At 37.5% G+C, this 18,889-nt stretch overlaps 1 protein-coding gene across 3 annotated transcripts in view; it reads right to left on the reverse strand.

Moving 5' to 3' along the window:
- Window positions 1–18,889, reverse strand: part of Ttc1 (tetratricopeptide repeat domain 1) — a 49,903-nt gene that overhangs the window by 14,352 nt on the left and 16,662 nt on the right. For all 3 annotated transcript variants that reach the window (XM_027938674.2, XM_027938675.2, XM_027938673.2), the window contains exons 3-6: window positions 9,573–9,633; window positions 7,232–7,344; window positions 5,539–5,575; window positions 282–430 (exon numbers count right to left, since the gene is read on the reverse strand). In XM_027938674.2, the coding sequence (XP_027794475.1) occupies window positions 282–430; window positions 5,539–5,575; window positions 7,232–7,344; window positions 9,573–9,633 (360 nt within the window). The remainder of the gene's footprint in view (window positions 1–281; window positions 431–5,538; window positions 5,576–7,231; window positions 7,345–9,572; window positions 9,634–18,889) is intronic.

Below are 18,889 nucleotides of genomic sequence, written 5' to 3' on the forward strand. Positions count from 1 at the left end.
CTCTGTATAAATACAGTGGACAAGAAGAGTTCCCTAGTGCAACAATGAAATGCATTTCTTGTCAACCCTAGAGATTAAAGGTTTACATGTGCCACTGTTATAATGGAGATTAAATGGCACAGGGTCACAGTGGGTAAATGGCCATTACTTCACAGATCTATGTCTCATATATTTTAATAAGCACAGAAATGGAATTTAGTCATGTCAGAAAGGATTGAGACTCGCTGAGTGCCAAACAAAAGGACTGGAAGAAAAAGCATATTTAAAAATTTAGGTTTTACCATACAAGCTTCTCTTGCTTGATGTATTGATGGATCTTTTTCCAATATAGATTTATAGTCTTCCAGGGCTTCATCTAGCTTGTCTGTCTTCTCATACAACTCCGCTCTCCTCAAAATTGCCCTGATGTAGCTGGGGTTCAGCTTAATTGCTATAAAACAAGACAAAACAAAAAACTTAGTTGTTATCACAAAGAAAAAAGGGCTACATGAAATTCATTTATTTACCAGGAATCCTCTAAGTAATTAAAGTCATTTGTTAAAGTCCATACATACTTAAGGTTTGTAAATTTGTTCTATAAAGGACAAAATCGTAAAAATTTTAGGTTCTGTGGACCAGACAATTGTAGTTGCAACTACTTAACTGTGCTAGTGTAACACAAAAGTATAGGCAATACGTAAACAGATAAAGGTGGCTGTGTTCCAATAAAACTTTACTTACAGACACTGAAATCTGAGTTTCACATATAAAATAATATTTTTTTATTTAATTAGCAATTATTTTAAAATGTAGAAATCTTTCTTAACTTGTGGGCTGTACAGGCTGGACTGACTTATGGCTTTAGTTTGCCAAACCTAGGTCTATAATCCAAGTCCTGTTATGTGCCTACGTCTTCCACGCAGCCCAGAAGAGGCCAGAACACAGAGCTTAAGTACACAGTGGATGAGTACAAGAGATCCGAAGGGGAGCCGAAGGAAAGCAGTCTGGTGGCAGACTATCCTTTTATTTTTTCTAGTCCTTGACTATTAAATCCTCACTGTTCTTTCATACTACTTTTCCAGTACCTTTGGGTCATGAGTGCACAATCTTGTCCTCTATGCAGGAACAACTGCCCTAATAACCCTTTGCTGTTTTGGTTCAAGTACACTGCATTTCTCCTATTCCCTTCTGAATTGTTTCTTCTTTCAGAAAGCAATGTCTTATCTCTAAAACTTTTCCTCTTCATAAAATGTGGACTTCATTTTCATTCATTTGTGCTTTTAGCAAATATTTATACAGTACCTAAATCTTTGTGTCTAATTTAGTAAAACTTGGGCTACCACAGTAAACAAGACAAAGGCCTTGTTCTTATGAGGCTTTATGCTGTCCTTGTACAGCAAGAGCAGGCCGTCACACACGGGAATGACTTCATGCAGTCACAGTGCTTTAATGAAGGAAAAACAAGGTAACAGAGACACAAGTGAAGAGGTAACTTCAGAGAGTGGTCAGAGAATGCAAAGAGGGACTTTCTGAGGAAGGCCAACTATCTGAAAGAAGAGGAGGAATGTACCATAGAGGAAGTAACATGAATGAAATTCCTTAAACAAGAATAATACTGGCATGTCAGTGAACAGTGTGGAGGTTGGAGGAGAGATAAGAGTGAACACACAGGCCAGGTCCATACCTTGGAGGGCCTCTGGGCCAGGGAAGAGTTTGGACTTTTTTCTCTAGGTGTGATAAAAGTCACTAGAAGGGTTTCTAATAAGTGTAAGCCATAATCTAATTAATATATATATATTATTTTATTTCATTTTTTGGTGACACAGGGAATTGAACCCAGGGAGCACTTTACCAATGAGCCACGCCTCCAGCCATTTTTAATTAATTTATTTTTGAGACAGTGTCTCAGTAAATTGCCTGGCCTGGTCTCAAACTTGTGATCCCATTGCCTCAGCCTCCTGAGTGGCCTGAATTTCAGGTGTGCACCCCCATGCCTAGGCTGATATACATTTTTTTCAAGGACTGCTTCAGCTGTAGACTGGGGGACAGGGGTGAAAGCAGTGTAACTAGATGGGAGGCTACTATAGTGACCCAGATGAGACATGTTGTTGGCTTGGTCTAAGGCGGAACAGTGGAGCTTGAAAGAGGTGGCCAGATTAAGTATATGCTTTTGAATTTCAGCCCACAGGACTCATGGAATGGAATGAAAGAGAACATTCAGGGATGACTCCACAAGTTTCAGCTTAAGTAAATAAATGTATGGCAATGTCATTTATTAGAATAGAAAACAACTAACTGAAAATCTTGAAGAGTAAGGGTGAATGGGCATCTTCAATCTGAAATGCCTACCAGACATCCAGGAAGAAACAATAGCTTTGCAATGGGACACAGGTCTCCAGATCACAGAGAAGAGTCAGAGCTAAAGGTGTAAACTTTAGCATACAGAGAGTAGGTATTCATTAGTTTCATAGTTTTAATTTATTAATTCTGCTTTTATCTTTATTAAGACATTCCTTTTGGTTCCCTTAATTCTACTTTTTGGCTCTAATTTCTTGAGTTGAATAATTTATATATTTTAACCATTTTAATTTTATTTTTAAGTTGACAAAATTACATACATTTAGGTGTGCATGATGTTTTGAAGTACGTATATATTATGGAATGGAATCATTGAGTTAATTTACACAGACCATCTAAAGCTTCAGAATTAGATAAGTTCAAATAGGGAAAAAATATATGCAGAAAAAGCTAAATAAGGCTTCCAAAATGTTGAGGTAACAGAGAAGGCAGCACGCAGAGAAGAGTAAGAATGAAGAACCAAAGAAGCAGAAGAAAAAAAAAAAGGACAGAGAATGAATACAGTGTGTGTGGTATCATTGGATTTAGGGGGAAATTTCCTAAAAAAAGACAGGAAGGTATGAAAAATGGTACTAAATGCTTCTGGGATGGAGTAATACTGGAGAGGATAGAGAAGTGATCACTGGAGTGAGCGAGATGCAACTGTTGCTGACCTTCACAGGAGCCATGTCTTCAGGGGCATGGACAAAGAAGAAGCCCTGTGGAAGTGAGAGGAGGGGAGAACAAACAGGAGGAGACATGTGGAGCCAGGGAGTACAGACGGTTCTTTTAATGAGGAAGATCAGAGAAATATACAGAAGCTAGAGAGGGAGATGGGATCAGCAAAAGGTTTTCAGGAAGAACCCAAATCTCTTAACATTTCAACTCTACAGGCTGTCCTGCCAGCCTCCTCTTAGTCTGGTACACTATACCCTTTTATAATATTCCTAGTTACGATTATCACACTATCCACAGGAAAAACACTCCAATGGTCCTCTACTCCACCTTTCATAGAATGGAATTCCTCAATTTACACATTAGGTCAGATACCTCAACCTATGCAACTGCTAGACTGCTTCTGATTATGTATACGTGCAATGAAGAGAAGGAATTTTTCCTATTGCCACTGTATATCTCTAAAACTAGTATCAGTATAATGTGATTTTCCTTGTTAATCTATACTGAGAATAACCTTAAACCTCATTTATGCCAACACTGAAAACCTTAGGGTGACTAGCACTAGAAACTGTTCCTTATGTAGTACAGAGCTCTAAGACGACCTCAGAAATAAGCTGTTAATGGGCTGGAGATGTGGCTCGAGCGGTAGCACGCTCGCCTGGCATGCGCAGGGCACTGGGTTCGATCCTCAGCACCACATAAAAATAAAATAAAGATGTTGTGTCTACTGAAACTACAAAATAAATATTAAAAAAAAAAAAAAGAAATAAGCTGTTAAATTCTTACCAAGGTGTATGAATGAGAGCAAGGGTGTATATGTGCTGAAGGTGTGGAAGGGACTTGAACCCAGCTACCATTAACCCACTTTGCCTATGAATGCATTCATAATGGCTGTCTAGGCACAGGAATAAGAATGTACATAGATCTGAAAGGAAATCTGGAAAACACTTTCCTCCCTTTTCCAAAATGTTGAGGTTAACAGAGAAGGGGGCCTACACAGAGGAATATAGCTGGAAATTAACTGTTTTCTATGGTATACCTACTGGTCAAGCTTACAAAGGGTTTTTTTTGGACTACCTGGTTTCAGAGAAAGGAGCTCTGAAGATCAACAGCTTGTTCCTGAACTTTTCAAATTCAAACACCTCATACAGAGGAAATACATTAAATACCGTTTTTTCCCCAACAAAATAGTACATTCAGAGTTAGTTCCAGTTCAAGACAGTAATAGATCAGAAGTAGCTTGCTAGATTTTACTGTAGTAATAATTTCATTTAGATACTACAAAACAATCGAAAAGTTAAGAAGTGAATAGAGATTGCTTAATTAAAAACAAACAAACAAAAACCAGATAAGGGAATTCATGCTTTGTGTGGAAGGGGAACCAGATAACATAAAAGCTTCTTTTCAACTGTAATTCTCTCAGAAAATATTTTTTTAAAAATTAGTAGAAAAGCTGAAAAATATACTATTTGGAAAAATAAAAAAACCAACCAAACAAACCCCATATACACAAACAAAACACCCCCCAAAATAGCAGTGATCCTATATCTAAAGGTTTCTTTATAAAAGTTGGTGGGAAGTAAAGACCTTAATGGAACTCAGATATATAGCAAAGGCTTGATTCATTTTATAGACTCTAAAAGAACAATTGGCAAATTCTCCTGATCTGTGATCCCTGTGGGGTTTTTAAGGACCCCACACATACTAGATAAGTGCTCTAAGATTGAGTTCCATCCACAGCCCTGGAGAAGTCGGTTTGGAAGGATGATTATATCAAAAGTCACTGTCTGCTACAATCAGAAAATGCCCCTCATGGGGTTGCACACCTGTAATCCCAGTGGCTCAGGAGGTTGAGACAGATTTCAAGTTCAAGGCTAGCTTCAACAACTTACTGAGGCTCTAAGCAACTTAGTGAGACCCATCTCAGTTCTCAAACTAAAAAATAAAAAGGACTGGGGCTGGGGGCTGGGGTTGTGGCTCAGAGGTAGAGTGCTTGCCTAGCAGTGCGAGGCCCTGGGTTCGATCCTCAGCACCACATAAAAATAAATAAAATAAAGGTATTGTGTCCAACTACAACTTAAAAAAAAAAGGACTGGGGATGTAGCTCAATGGTTAATCCTTGGTATTAGGGTTGAAGGGGGTAGTGGGGAGAAAGCACCCTCACTGTGCTTTGCGCTCCCTCCATAAACACACAGATCCAAATGCCCTAATAACAGCTAAGACCTTCAGTTTGAACTTCTAAGGAAAACAATTCAGAGATCACACAAAGTAAATTGTTTCACAAATGAGTTCCATTGCCAAGGTAGCTTTTAATTTTTCATCATATAGTTTCTAACACAGAAGAAATGGACTAAATTATCTACTTGAAAGTGTGCTTACTCTATGATGACTACTATTATGTAAACTATAAAGCTGCTTCTTTAAAAGCCCCAGCAGCAGAGTACATAAGGTACAAGTGTACAACTGCCCCAAAGCCCCTGTATTTGTGGGTCTAGCTGAGGTAACACTCTTGTGTACTAGTAGGTAGTAAGACAAAAGATGTACCTTTGCTGCAGTCATTGATGGCCATGTCCTTCTTGTCCTAAAAGGAAACACAACATTAATATGCATTACTCTAGTTTTATCTTAACGGTTCAAAGTCCTTTGGTATGATCCGATCATAATAACTGCTATGGAGAAACGGAATGTTTTTCAAAGCAATCACGTGAAAACAGCTATGCTACCTTCACTGGGATTACAGGGGTCTGCCACTGTGCCCAGGTTCCAGCTATGTTTAAAAACTGTTAGATGTAGGTTTTGACACATGGCAGTATATGTTAATGAACACTGTTCTAAACTTTAAATAATTTTTTTGGCTGGGGATGTAGTTCTGTAGTAGAGCACTTCCCTAATATTTGTGAGGCCCTGGTTTAATCCCCAATACTGCACCCCCCCAAAAAAGTCTTATTTTTTGTTTTCTTAATACAAATTGTTGGTGTATATTCTATAAAATGTCTTCTCCCATGCCACATAAGCCACATGAAACACTTCAAAAGTACTTCACCTTGGAGATGGAATTCATCTATATACATGTGCAGGCTTTAAAAACAAACAACTTTCTGCAGGTCTAAGCATTTAAGTGTACTCTCTTCCCTACCCCAAGGCCTTTCAAAACAAAATACCAAAAAACCTGGTTAATCAAATTGACTTTGGTGGAGACACTAGAAAATTTCAGGCCATATCAAAGAGAAAGTGACAGTAAATACCTGATCTAAAGGAAGAAACAAACAAAAAGCCACTTTACCCAATCCTGAGCCAGCTTCATGAGTTGTATAAAGTATGTTAAATAGCCTATCCAATCCACTGTGGATATAAGTAGCCACAGTTAAACAAGCAGAATTTTTAAAAAATTCTCACCATTTTCAATCTAGCCATACTAATTATGTTGACTAAATAGGAAAACTAGACAAAATCAGCAATAAATCTCATTATTTGTACCAACACAATATAAAACAAATATATTTTCACTCTCATTTATTCCACACTCACCCTATTATACCAGGTTCTCAATTCTTTTGAAATAAAAAAACTTTATGAAACTTTCTCTGACACATACTTTGGATTTTTTAAAAATATTTTTTAGTTATAGATGGACACAATATCTTTATTTTGTTTATTTATTTTTATGTGGTGCTGAGGATCGAACTCAGTGCCTCACATGTACGAGGCAGGCGTTCTGCCACTGAGCCACAACCCTAGCCCCATACTTTGGATTTAAGGGTAACTTTCATCCCAACTGTTGGACACTTCTCCCAGTGTCCATTATTTGAATGGAAAAATCAGTCTCGGGAATAAGCATCTTTATATCTAGAGGTTTAACCAGTGTTCCCCTGTGCCTTTAAATCTTTATCTAGAATTCCAGAGGCCTAAAATAAGTAGCTGTAGCTATTCTGAGAAATGCACTACTTGGCTCCTTGCTTCATTAACCTGCCCTAGTTTAGTGGAAACTTCGTCAGCCTTTCTTCCATGAAAGTATTCACTCAGCTACTTTAATATGGAATGTTAATGGTAGTGTGACTCAAGTTCTCCCAAAATATTTTTCTATCTTCCCCGTGCCCTTTACATAAGGGAAATACATGGGCAGGAAAAGAGAAATAGCAACTTTAAGCCCTTATGTTTTTTTTTTTTTAGATAAACTGCCTTTCAAAATACTGTAAGACCATGTGCTTCTTTAAAAGAAAAGGTCAAAGATCCATACCTGCTTCATCCTTGCAGCAGCTCTATTTGAAAACAGAATTGATCTGTCTTTCTGGAAGCAGGATGGGCACATCTGAAGGGCTCGACTATAAGAACTTTCAGCTTCTATATAATCTGAGAATAATAAGAGAGGTCATTATGATTTTATTCATGATACTATTGCATTCTGTAGGACCTCAAAATGTATAGCTTCCCATTTATAAGACAAAGGTTTTAAATAAAAAGATAGTCTCAGTCTATTAAGTTTTGGGCAGTAAATTTCATTCCCCCCTTTCTTCTCTCTGTAAAGAAACAGTGCTTCTTTGTGCCAATCTCACAAGGCATGAGCTTGGTGAACTGACAGCTGAACATGCTGTCAGTGAAGAGCACTCAATGCTCAAGAGTAGTAGCATACCTTAGATGTTCACTTTCATTTGGTTCAGCAATTTAGAAAGGAATGTTCAAAGGCGGTTAAGGAACTGGACAGATCAAAGAGATTAAAGTCTGGGATCCATGATTTGGGATGAAAAAAAAGTTTTACAGCTAGGGTACAGCTCAGTGGTAGAATGCTTGTCTGGCATGTGCAAGGGCCTGAGTTTCATCCCCAGCCCAGCACCACACCCCTACCCCTCCACAACCAAAAGTATATAATTTTTTCAAGAAAGCTATTGTGCTTTCATGAAGATAATTTGGCTAAAACTATATGCATGAAATGTTGGGGTTTTTTTTTGTTGTTTGTTTTGATACTGGGGATTGAACCTGGAGTGCTTAATCACTGAGCCACTTCCCCAGACTTTTTTTTTTTATTTTGAGCCTCAGTCTCTCTAAGTTGCTTAGGGCCTTGCTAAGTTGCTGAGGCTGGCTTTAAACTTGCTATCCTCCTGCCACAGCCTCCTGAGTTTCTGCTCTATCACACTCTGCTGCATAAAATGTTTGGAGAGTTTTTTTTTGCAGTGCTGGGGACCCAACTCAGCCTTGCACATGCGAGATAAGCACTCTCCCACTGAGCAGCCTGTGAAGAGACATTTTATAAAGACCTAAAACTGTAAAAAAACATTATTTAACTTTAAAAGAGAAATTTTAATTAAATGTATGTGTTCATTGTTACATGCAGAATTATGGTAAAGATACTAAGAACAAGTTGTCTATTCATTCCTGTCCCAGGTTTGAAATATTTAATACTAACATACAACCCAGGAGTGATGGTACACGCCTGTAATTGCGGCTACTTGGCAAGGTGAGGCAGGAGGATCACGGATTTGAGGCCAGTCTCTATAAGGTAGCAAGATCCTGTCTCAAAATAAAATAAAAAGGGCTGGGGATATAGCTCAGTGGTAGAGAACTTGTCTGGTATGCACTAGGGCCTCTTTTCAAGCCCCAGGACTGCTCCCCCACCAAAAGAAACCACACAAAAAGCTATGTTTTCAAAATTAGAACCATTACTTCTATTAGGAAAAAAAAAAAAGTCATGACTGCTAAAACCAAGATATAAGAAAATAATTAAACCTAAAAATAACTAGGGGAAAATTATGTTAACACTCCTAGACTTCTAAAGTATATATACTTTGACATGGTACAGAAAGTTATTATAAGATTGAATTCACCAAATTATCAGAATGAACCCTAACTTTATTCCTAAGCAAATGGAGAAAATGCATAAGGACATGAAGAACCTCTCTCTACTTAAGGCATCTATTAAGGTTTGAATATAGTTTGTTCCTTAACAGTTTCATGTGTTGGGAGCTCAGTTTTCAATGTGGTGAAGTTGGGGACCTTTAAGAGGCAGGGTTTACTGCAAGGTCCTCAGATCACTGGAGGCACTGCCCTGGGAGGGGAATACTGGTGATCTGGATAGTGTGCTCAAGACAGCCAATTGTTATAACAGTCTGAGATTTTCCTCAGTCTCTCTCTGGCTTCCTTTTGAGATGTAATCCTTTCCTCTTGCATGTGTTCCTACCATTTGCAATAGGGCCTTTAACTAAGCAGGCAATACATTTGTTGGGCTTTGTAGTGAGTGAGAATTGGGGACTCTGATTTTACACAATGCATTAAGGTAGTGTTCTCTAAAGCAGTAGCTGAGCTTCACCCTTGACTTTAGAATTAATAGATTATATTAGACTACAGAAAAGAAAAACTGCTCATGCCAAAAGATACACAGTAACTGATCACTGCCAAATGAGAATGACTTGGAGCTGGTTAAAAAAAAAAAAAAAAAAAAAAATGTAGGTGCTGGGAAATGACACCACATCGTGAGCAACTAAGACTTGCTAGTTGTTTCCAAATGTTCTTTGGTTTATCTTCATGAACTCTGAAACAGGATGAGTCAAGATGGCCAGACATCAGTGTTAGAACAGTTATCTTACCTCCTTTCTTAAACTGCTCGTTTCCCTCCTCCTTTAGTCTAGTGCTCTCCTCTCTCCTTTTCTGGAAAAGATCATAGAATTATTACACAATTTCTTAACAATATTATAATGAATAAAAAGGGTTTCTATATACACAAGTATATTTAATGGGTAGCAAGTTGACTTTTGAGAACTGGGTCAGTTTTACCCAAATCCCAAACAGTGACAAGAGAAAAACACATGACTAATCATCAACTGCATTTTCATGTTTGAAATAAAAGGTAGGTGTTGTTGGCCTGTCCTTTGCTTTCTATGCTTCTGTCTTTTGCATGGAATGGCAGTTCAAGTATCAGCTAATTTTTATTCACTCAAAAATGAAACTAAACAACCTGCACCCTGATTTGCATACTAGTATAAATTCAAATTCTGGCTCTATACTTAAATTGCACAACCAGTTTCAGAATCTTTCTGAGCTTTAGTTTCTTCATTTAAAACAATAAAACTTTAATAGTGTTGACTTAATGTTTAGTGGGTTTAAGTGATTATGTATGGAAAGCTTCCAACACAGTGGCAATAAGTATAAATTACTATTTTTCTGTAAAATAAGCAATTTATTACTCATTTAGCAAGAATTGTGGGTTATGTCATGAAGGAAACAGAGTATCCTGAAAGAGTACATTACAGAGGACAAGTCATACCCACAGGGTTGGGCATTATGCTGTTAGCAGCTGATACAGGAAAATTTAAAGAAACCTAGATAAGTAACTCTCTCTTTTCTTAGCTTGTTTTAACAACTCAGAAACTCATACAGACGGCCAACCACACATCAAACATAAAGCAAAGCCAATGTCACCCTGTGGAGCAAAGTAACACATCTGAGCTGGTATGTACTTCTTCCAGGATCACCTTAATGTGGCTGGCACAAGCCAAACTGGCAGAAGCACCTGTAGGCCTGCTGCCCACCTTGGACAATGCTTTTTCTTTATATATATATATATATATATATATATATATATATATATATATATGAGTTGTAGGTGAACACAATACCTTTATTTTATTTTTATGCAGTGCCGAGAACCAAACCTAGTAACTCATGCATGCTAGGCAAGCACTCTACCACTGAGCCACAACCCCAGCCCCTTTTCTTTCATTTTAAAGAGAAAGTCCCGTAAAATCTCTTCCTTCATTCCTAAAGCTTCTGATTAAATAAAAACTCCAAAGGGAAGAAATATAGTTAGCAGGCTACTTAACACCCAGAATCCTAAAACCTAAATAATGGTACTCAAGATTAGAAACCAAATGAAAAATATTTCTTCTCTGGAGACCTTGTTAATGCTTTTGTGTGTGTGTGTTTTGGAATTGGAGATTAAGCCCAAGGGCACATTACCACTGAGCTACATTGCTCATCCTGTTTTATGTTGAGACAGGGTATTGCTAAATTGCTGAGACTGGCCTTGACCTTGTGATTCTCCTGCCTCAGTCTCCCGAGTCACAGGAATATAGACCTGTGTCACCATGCCTGGTTTGTTAATAGATTATTGATGAGACCAGGGTGTTTCTCAAATTTCTTATTATAACCTGGGTAAAACAGAAGACTTCATGAATCTAGTAAAGAAACTAAAACGTAGGTATAACTGAATCTACTTCTTTTGGTATCTACCATATGTCTCACACAGCAAATATAATGATAATCTATTTTAAGAAATATATAAAGGGCTATTATAAGGGAATATAGAAAAAATAAAATGGGTGGTAGTAGTGATAAAAAATACAACAGTATGGCCATATTTACCTAGTACTAACTATAAGAGAGGTACCTGGACTAAAATGTTCTCTATTGCATTGGTTAGGGGTTTTGCATGCACGTAAAAGATAATTTTAAACAAAAAAATTTAGAGGCAATTTTACTGGAAAGTTATGTGGGGCTCACAGAATCAATGGGAAGCTTAAAGAATAGGCTTAAGAAGGCAGGGAGAACTCAAGGAAGCTCTGCTCAGACAAGAAAAAGAAAGCATGTCCTTTTGTGAGTCTAGACAGGTCAGTGCTGTCATAGTAGCAAATAAATTATGACTATTCCCTTTACTTTGCCTCATTTGATCCAGATTTAAGATTTCAGTCAGAAGCATCCAATAAACCTCACTCAGGTACATGGCTTGGCTGTCAGAAGATGGAGCAACTGCCCTGGGCTACGCCACCCCACAAGATTACACAGAAGTATTCCTCCAAATTGGAAGTAGGGGGTTGAATGCTAAAGAACCAAGAAAACCCCATAAGAAATGAATTAAAAGTTATTTTAAAGCAGAAATTCTTTAGAGAAGGGCAATTCACCAAGTTACTATAGCTTAATGTACATTGTTAAAAATTTTCAATTTCCTATGCTTTAATTCTAATCTCAAACTCTTCTCTGTTCTACTATGTTCTTCAAAGCTATGTTCTTCAAAGCTCATCAAGATCCTGTCTCTCAATAAAAATGGGCTAGGGAAGTAGCTCAGTGGTAGAGTAGTTGCCTAGCATATGTGAGCCGCTGGGTTTATCCCCAGCACCACACAAACACAGAGAGACAGACCGATCATTTGGTAAATTTATAACATTAGGTTTCTAATTGACAAAGATGAAATGAAGGTACACCCAGAAAGGGCCGGCCTGAGCAAAGCTCACATTTCCTTATAATTTTAGGAGAACTAAAAGTTGGAAAACCAAAGAGAAGGGTTTTAGAACATAATTTTGAGGTCAATTATTCTAAGGAAGGCATCTTATTGTTTTGGCTGATAAATCACAACCCAAAGGCCTAGTAAGCAGTACACAAAGGAAAAGAGTTTCTGCTTCCCCCTCCACAGACTGTGTAAACTGAGGATTAATGCAATTATCAATAACATGCTGAGTATCTCCTTGGAAACAGCTAAAAATAGCACTTTGGAGGAGAAGGAACTATCTCCCAGCTGTGCCAAGAGACTGACTTGATCCCAATACAAAGACGGAGGTTTACTCTGCTGCCTGAACACACATTCTCCAACGGATAGCACGTACATTGTGTAATGTTACTGAAATCCAATGACAGATTTTATAGTGTACACAGGTCTTAGCAGGCTAAGTGCCAGAATCTTCACTCACATGTTAGCTGGTAGTGCTGATATTCTGCAGCCCTAGGAGGTACAAATCTTTCTAGATTCTGTTCAATGAACAGAAGCTTCTAATGTGGTTAGGAGTCCTCTCACACGCCTCCATAATGCCTTTTAACGTGCTTCAAAGAGGCCTCATGGGAAACATCTGCTCTTGAATTATATTTCCATAGAAATGGGAACCAAAGAAAATGTACAAGGCTCTTTACTCAGTATTCCTCCCCTTCCCTGAAAACTTGGTGGGAAAGAGTGACATTATTCTATATTGTAATATCATCACAAGAACTGCCAAGGAAAACCAGACACATACAGTGTCCTCAATGAAGGAAGTTTATTTCAACAGTTCAAACTACAAACTTTCCACCTTGGTAGTAGAAATTCAGCACAATCTACACCACTAGATACTTAACCACTTATAATCTGCTGTCACATACTTTAGCTCATTTGCTTTTTCAAGACAATTCTGAGAGGTAAACACTGAGATCCTTTTATAATGAGAAAAATAAAGATTCAAAAATCTCTTGTTCTTCATACATCAAACTTCTATTTTCTCCTTCCACATCTCCAAACCAAATTTTACTAGTTTTCAAAGTCTAGCACAAATCATATCTGCTCCTCAGGGTTACTTTCCCCACATGATCTTTCTTTAAATGAAGAATGCACATATGATCTCTGAATCTGGAATTTAATTCTGCTTAATAGGTTATTTAAAATGCTTTCCCCCCCAAAAGTCTCAAATGTTAACTTGAATGCATAAATTATTTCATAAAGTATAGGATGTTATACAGGACTTTGATGGGGGTGAAGGAGGCTTTTGTGATGGCCCTCTTTCTACCCCACCCATTTCCTATGGGCCCTTTTAGATAACACTCCAAGTACTCAATCCCCCATGGTTTCCTGTCCAAGCTTCTCCCAATCCACTTTTAGGCCATCCATGGGCCTTTTACTTGGTCTGTCCCACTAAAAGTGAATTTTGCTGCAGGTGAATGTACTATTCCAGGTGTCATGTTCTCTTACGACACCTGCCTTAGAGAGTAGGAATTGGCCATCACTCCAAGGAATCCTGGATTCTTTTAGTGTGAAATGGTATTTAGAAACTGAGATGTGGGTACAAGGGTGCTGTTACTAGCACTTACTGTTACTACTTTTAGGCCTTAACAGTAAAGAAACCTGGCGGTGTGTGTGTGTGTGTGTGTGGGGGGGGGTGTAATAGAGCTACACACACACACACACACACAAATTTTACTAGTACAACATCCTATACTTTATGAAAATACACACACACACATTTTAAATTTTTTAAGTTGTAGATGGACACAATACCTTTATTTTATTTATTTTTTTATGTGGTGCTAAGGATTAAACCCAGTGCGTCACACATGCTAGGTAAGCACTCTACCACTGAGTCACTTCCCCAGCCCCGGAAACACATCTTAAAAAAAGAAAAAGAAGAAGAAAAAAACAAAAACAAAAACCATGACTCCAAATAATATATATATAAAAGTGAAATCCAATAATAAAGGATTTTTCTTCATCTTCCCAACAGCGAAAATTCTGTTCTCCAGACTAACAATACACATGCTCTCCAACTTATAAAGAGGTTGTGTTTGGATAAATCCATTGTAAACTGAAAATACCCTAACTGAAAATGCATTTAATACACCTAACCTACCAGATATAACAGCCTAGCAGCACAGTGTTCTGTACTGTTGGTTTACTACAGTAATGGTGGTGCTCACTGGGAGCTGCAATTGGCTGCCACTGTCCAGCATCAAACTGCATATTTCTAGCCCAGGAAAAGGTCAAAATTCAAAATTTGAACTACTATATGGTTTCTACTGAATGTATATCACTTTTACATCATTGTCAACTACAAAAACAGTAGCTGGAACATAAGTTGGAGACTGTACATTTACTCATCTGCTCTGTCCTAAATTACTATACAAATACCAGTACCAACAATAAACCTACAATGAAGAGTGCAAGATTTCTCTACATTTTTCTACTACTAAGGGTGCATGGTCAAAAGGGTATACTATGTCCCCTTACTGAGTTTGTTATCGTTGTGCTAATTTGTTTTGACTGATTTTGTATGTGTGTGGGGGTACTAGGGTTTGAATCCAGGGACTTACACATGCCAGGTAAGTGCTCTAACAGCTGAGCTACAACCTCAGCCCTGGAATTGATCTTTTTTTTTTTTTAAATATTTATTTTTTTAGTTGTAGTTGGACACAATATCTTTAATTAGTTAACTTATTTTTATGTGGTGCTAAGGATCAAACTCAGGCCCTTGCCCATGTTAGGTGAGCACTCCACTGCTAAGCCACAACCCCAGCCCCCTGGAATTGATCTTAGGCTTCATTTTTTTCTCATCCTTTCTAATTTTTTGAATATGTAAAATATTTACAAATTTCAAAATTCAATGTGAGGGGAACTTCAGATGTGGTAAACTGAGGAGTTTGCCAAATCCTCTTCCCTAAAAGTAACTAAAAAGGTGGCCAAAAAAAAAAAAAAAAAAAAAATCAACCATTTTAGTCCCCCAGATATTGACAAAAGGCTTATAGCAAAGTTTATTCATGAAAAACTAGTAATTTCCAGGAAAGAACTGTGGAAATTTGTGGTATACTTGCCTCATCATTCAACATGGTATCTCTAACAGAGTAAGGTTGGCTATAAATAACTATCAATTTCCCTGCTGGAGGAAGATGACTTGATCCAGAGCAGGAGAAATAATCCATTTCCGATAGTGATGTCTGTCTTAAAGAGCAACCTTAGTGGCAAGCAAATGGGGAGCTTTACAACTTTGATTAGTGTGAGGTTGCAGTCCTGGCTGAAGCAAGCAATGGATCCCCAGGCCCTAGCTAGCAATTTAAGAGGGAGATACAGAAGAGATATTCAAGAGGCACTTGACAGGTTCTCTAAATACACCTGACTGACTGGAGATGGAGTGTGTATTTGGGAAGACTAGAGAGTGTCAATGCTACTCACATATTCTTAGGAGCCTGTGTATGTACAATAAAATGACACAAGAGGGTCCAGCTAGGACAGCCAAGTAGAAGCTAGGGCACACTTGAAGACTGCCTGAACCTTGAGTGAGCTTCTGATTCCATACACAGATTTGCTAACAGTGGGTGGAAGCCTTATTGGTTTAGGGCGTTGAACATGATCTCTGGCCAGAAATTGGCTGACCACTGGAACAACCCCAAGGAAGTCAGACGTAAAATCAAACTAACAAAAACAAAAACAAAATCCAACTGAGCAAAGTCTTCAGTGGGGCCACATAACACAGGGGAAATTATTAAACAAATAAAATAGCAATAAAAATAACTGGGGGCAAGAGAAGAAAGTCAATCCAGACTTGCTGTAATATTACCTAAAATGTTTCGTTGCAACAAAGAATTATAAAAGATGCCAAGAGACAGGAAAGCTTACACCCAAATTAGAAAAAAAAAAAAAAAAAAGTCATTAAAAACTGTCCCATTATGGGGATATAGTTCAGTGGTAGAGAGTTTACCGTGTGTGTGTGTGTGTGTGTGTGTGTGTGTGACTGTGGGTTTGATTCCCACTACTGAGGGGAAGAAAAAAAGCCAAACCAACCTATTCCTCAGGGGCAGCCAGGGTAGCTCTGTCTGTGGCCACAGTGCATGCTTATCATGCACAATGCCCCAGGTTTCACTCTCAGTATTAACCAACACAAAAAAGGACTTAGTACCCTCAGATATTAGATATAGCAAAGACTTGAAGATAGCTGTAAATGAAAATATTTAAAGGATTAAAGAAAACTGTTTAAAGACTTACAGTCCTGAAGACTTAGTTAACATAATAATGATTAATAAAGAAATAAATTATTATCTTTAATTTTTATGGTGCTGGGGATCAAACCCAAGGCCTCGCACATGCTAAGCATGCACTCTACTACTGAGCTTTGGCTCCAGGGTGGCAATTATTTAAAAAGAAAAAGAAAACAAAAAGTTAAAAAAAAATTCAATAACTGAAATGGAAAATTCACAGAGGGACTCAATAGAGATCTGGACTTGTAAATGGAAGAATAAGTAAATCTGAATTTAGATCAATAGAAATTTTATAAGCTGAAGAACAGAAAAAAAAGATCGAGGAAAAATGAACAGAGCCCTCACAATATGTGATGGAAGTCCTGAAAGACAGAAACTCTGAAATACTTAAAGAAATAAAGCCTGAAAACTTCAAAATTCTAATGAAACACTCTAAAGATCCAAGAAGCTTAGCAAACCCCAAGGAGGATAAAGAGCCAAATCTAGAAACACCAGAGCCGAACTACTGAAAGGTAAAAGAGAAAACGTGAAAGCAGCAAGAAAAAAATGGTATAAGGAAACAATGAAATTGCTAATTTCTAATTTACCATCCGAAACAACAGTGGCTAAGGCAGTGCAACAACCTATTTAAAATGGTAAAAGAAAAAACTTACCAAACCCAAATTGTATTTTAGCAAAACTATACCTCAAAATGAAGGCAAAAATAAATGTATTCACATGTAAATCAATGATGTCCTTCAGGCTGAATGGAAATGACACCACATGGTAACTCAAAAACCACAGGAAGAGTACCAGAAATAGTTAAGGTTTTTCTTTTCTCTTAATTGTTTAGAAGACAAAAGATATATGCAAATAGTAACTGGGTTCATAACATACATTACTATAATGCATATGAGAATGGTAGTGTAAGGCAGGGAGAAGGAAATGAAGCTATAATAAAGCAAAGTTTCTATATTTTACTGTAATCAGGTAGCATTAAACTAAATTACACTGTAAAAAGACACACTGGGGGGATACCAGGGATTGAAAAGAGGGTGCTATACCACTGAGTTACATCCCCAGCCCCTTTTATTTTTTGACAGAGTCTCACTAAGTTGCTGAGATTGGCCTTGAACTTGTGATCCTCCTGCTTCAGCCTCCAGAGTTGCTGGCTTTATAGGCCTGCAACACTTTGTTCTGCTGTAAGATACACATCATAATTACTACTGTAAGATACATATTATAATTGCTACCCTTGCAAAAATAGCTAAGAAGTAACAAAGTTAGGGCTGGGGGTTGTAGCTATGTGGTGAAGCACTTGCCTCCCATGTGAAAGAACTTAGGTTCAATCCATGGCACAAAAACAAAAACAGATCAAGGCCCTAAGCCTAAGATCTGTAAATAGATCTGTAAGAAATACTGTAATATAGGCTTTTGGCACCTTTGTTAGGATTAGATGACTGTATCTGTATAGGTTTGTCTCTATCTTCTATTCCATTAGTCTTCATGTCTGCTTTTATGCCAATATCATGCATTTTTGTTACTATAGCTCTGTAGTAAAATTTGAGATTTGGTATTGAAATATCATCTCACCTAAGAGTAGCAAGTAAGAGAAATGTAAGTAACAATAAATGCCAGGAAGGTATGGGAGAAAGAAATACTTAAATGTTGTTGGTGAGACTACAATGCAAATTACTACAACCACTGTGGAAATTGGCATGGAGATTCTGTAAAAGACTAGAAATGGAACCATCCTACGATCCAACTATTTCACTTACATGTATAAATAAAGCACAGTGAATCCCACTTTTATGTATAATGTACCAATTAAAAAACAGAAAGGAGACCAGCAGAGTAAAAACAGGTGGTTTGGGGAGGGAAGGCGGAAAGAAAGGGGAAGTACTGGGGAATTAAATAGAGTTATTTATGTGCATGTGTGAATGTCACAATGAACCCCAACATTATGTACAATTTCAATATACTATTAAAAAAACAAAAATAAATACACTTCAGACTCAAAAATAAATATATTGAAAGCAAAAGGATGGAAAAAAATATATTCCTTAAAAGTAGAGACAAAAAGAAAAAAAAAGACATTTCATAAAGGTAAAAAGTCAATTCAGGAAAATATGAGTTAAAAATGTAAGCCAGGCATGGCCATGCATGCCTACAATCCCAGTGGCTTGTTAGGCTGAGGCAGGAGAATCACAAGTTCAAAGCTAGCCTCAGCAACTCAGCAAGGCCCTAAGCAACTTAGTGAGACACTATCTCAAAATATAAAAAAAAAATAAAAAAAAAAAAAATAAAAAGGGCTGTGCATCTGGCTCAGTGGTCAAACGCCCCTCGGTTCAATTTCTGATATTAAAAAAAAGTCATAAATGTATACATAGAGTCACAAAATATATAAAGGAAAAACTAACGATTTAAAGAAGAAACAGACAATTCA

Source organism: Marmota flaviventris, chromosome 5 (genome assembly GCF_047511675.1).
Source record: "Marmota flaviventris isolate mMarFla1 chromosome 5, mMarFla1.hap1, whole genome shotgun sequence".
Classification (NCBI taxonomy): domain Eukaryota; kingdom Metazoa; phylum Chordata; class Mammalia; order Rodentia; family Sciuridae; genus Marmota; species Marmota flaviventris.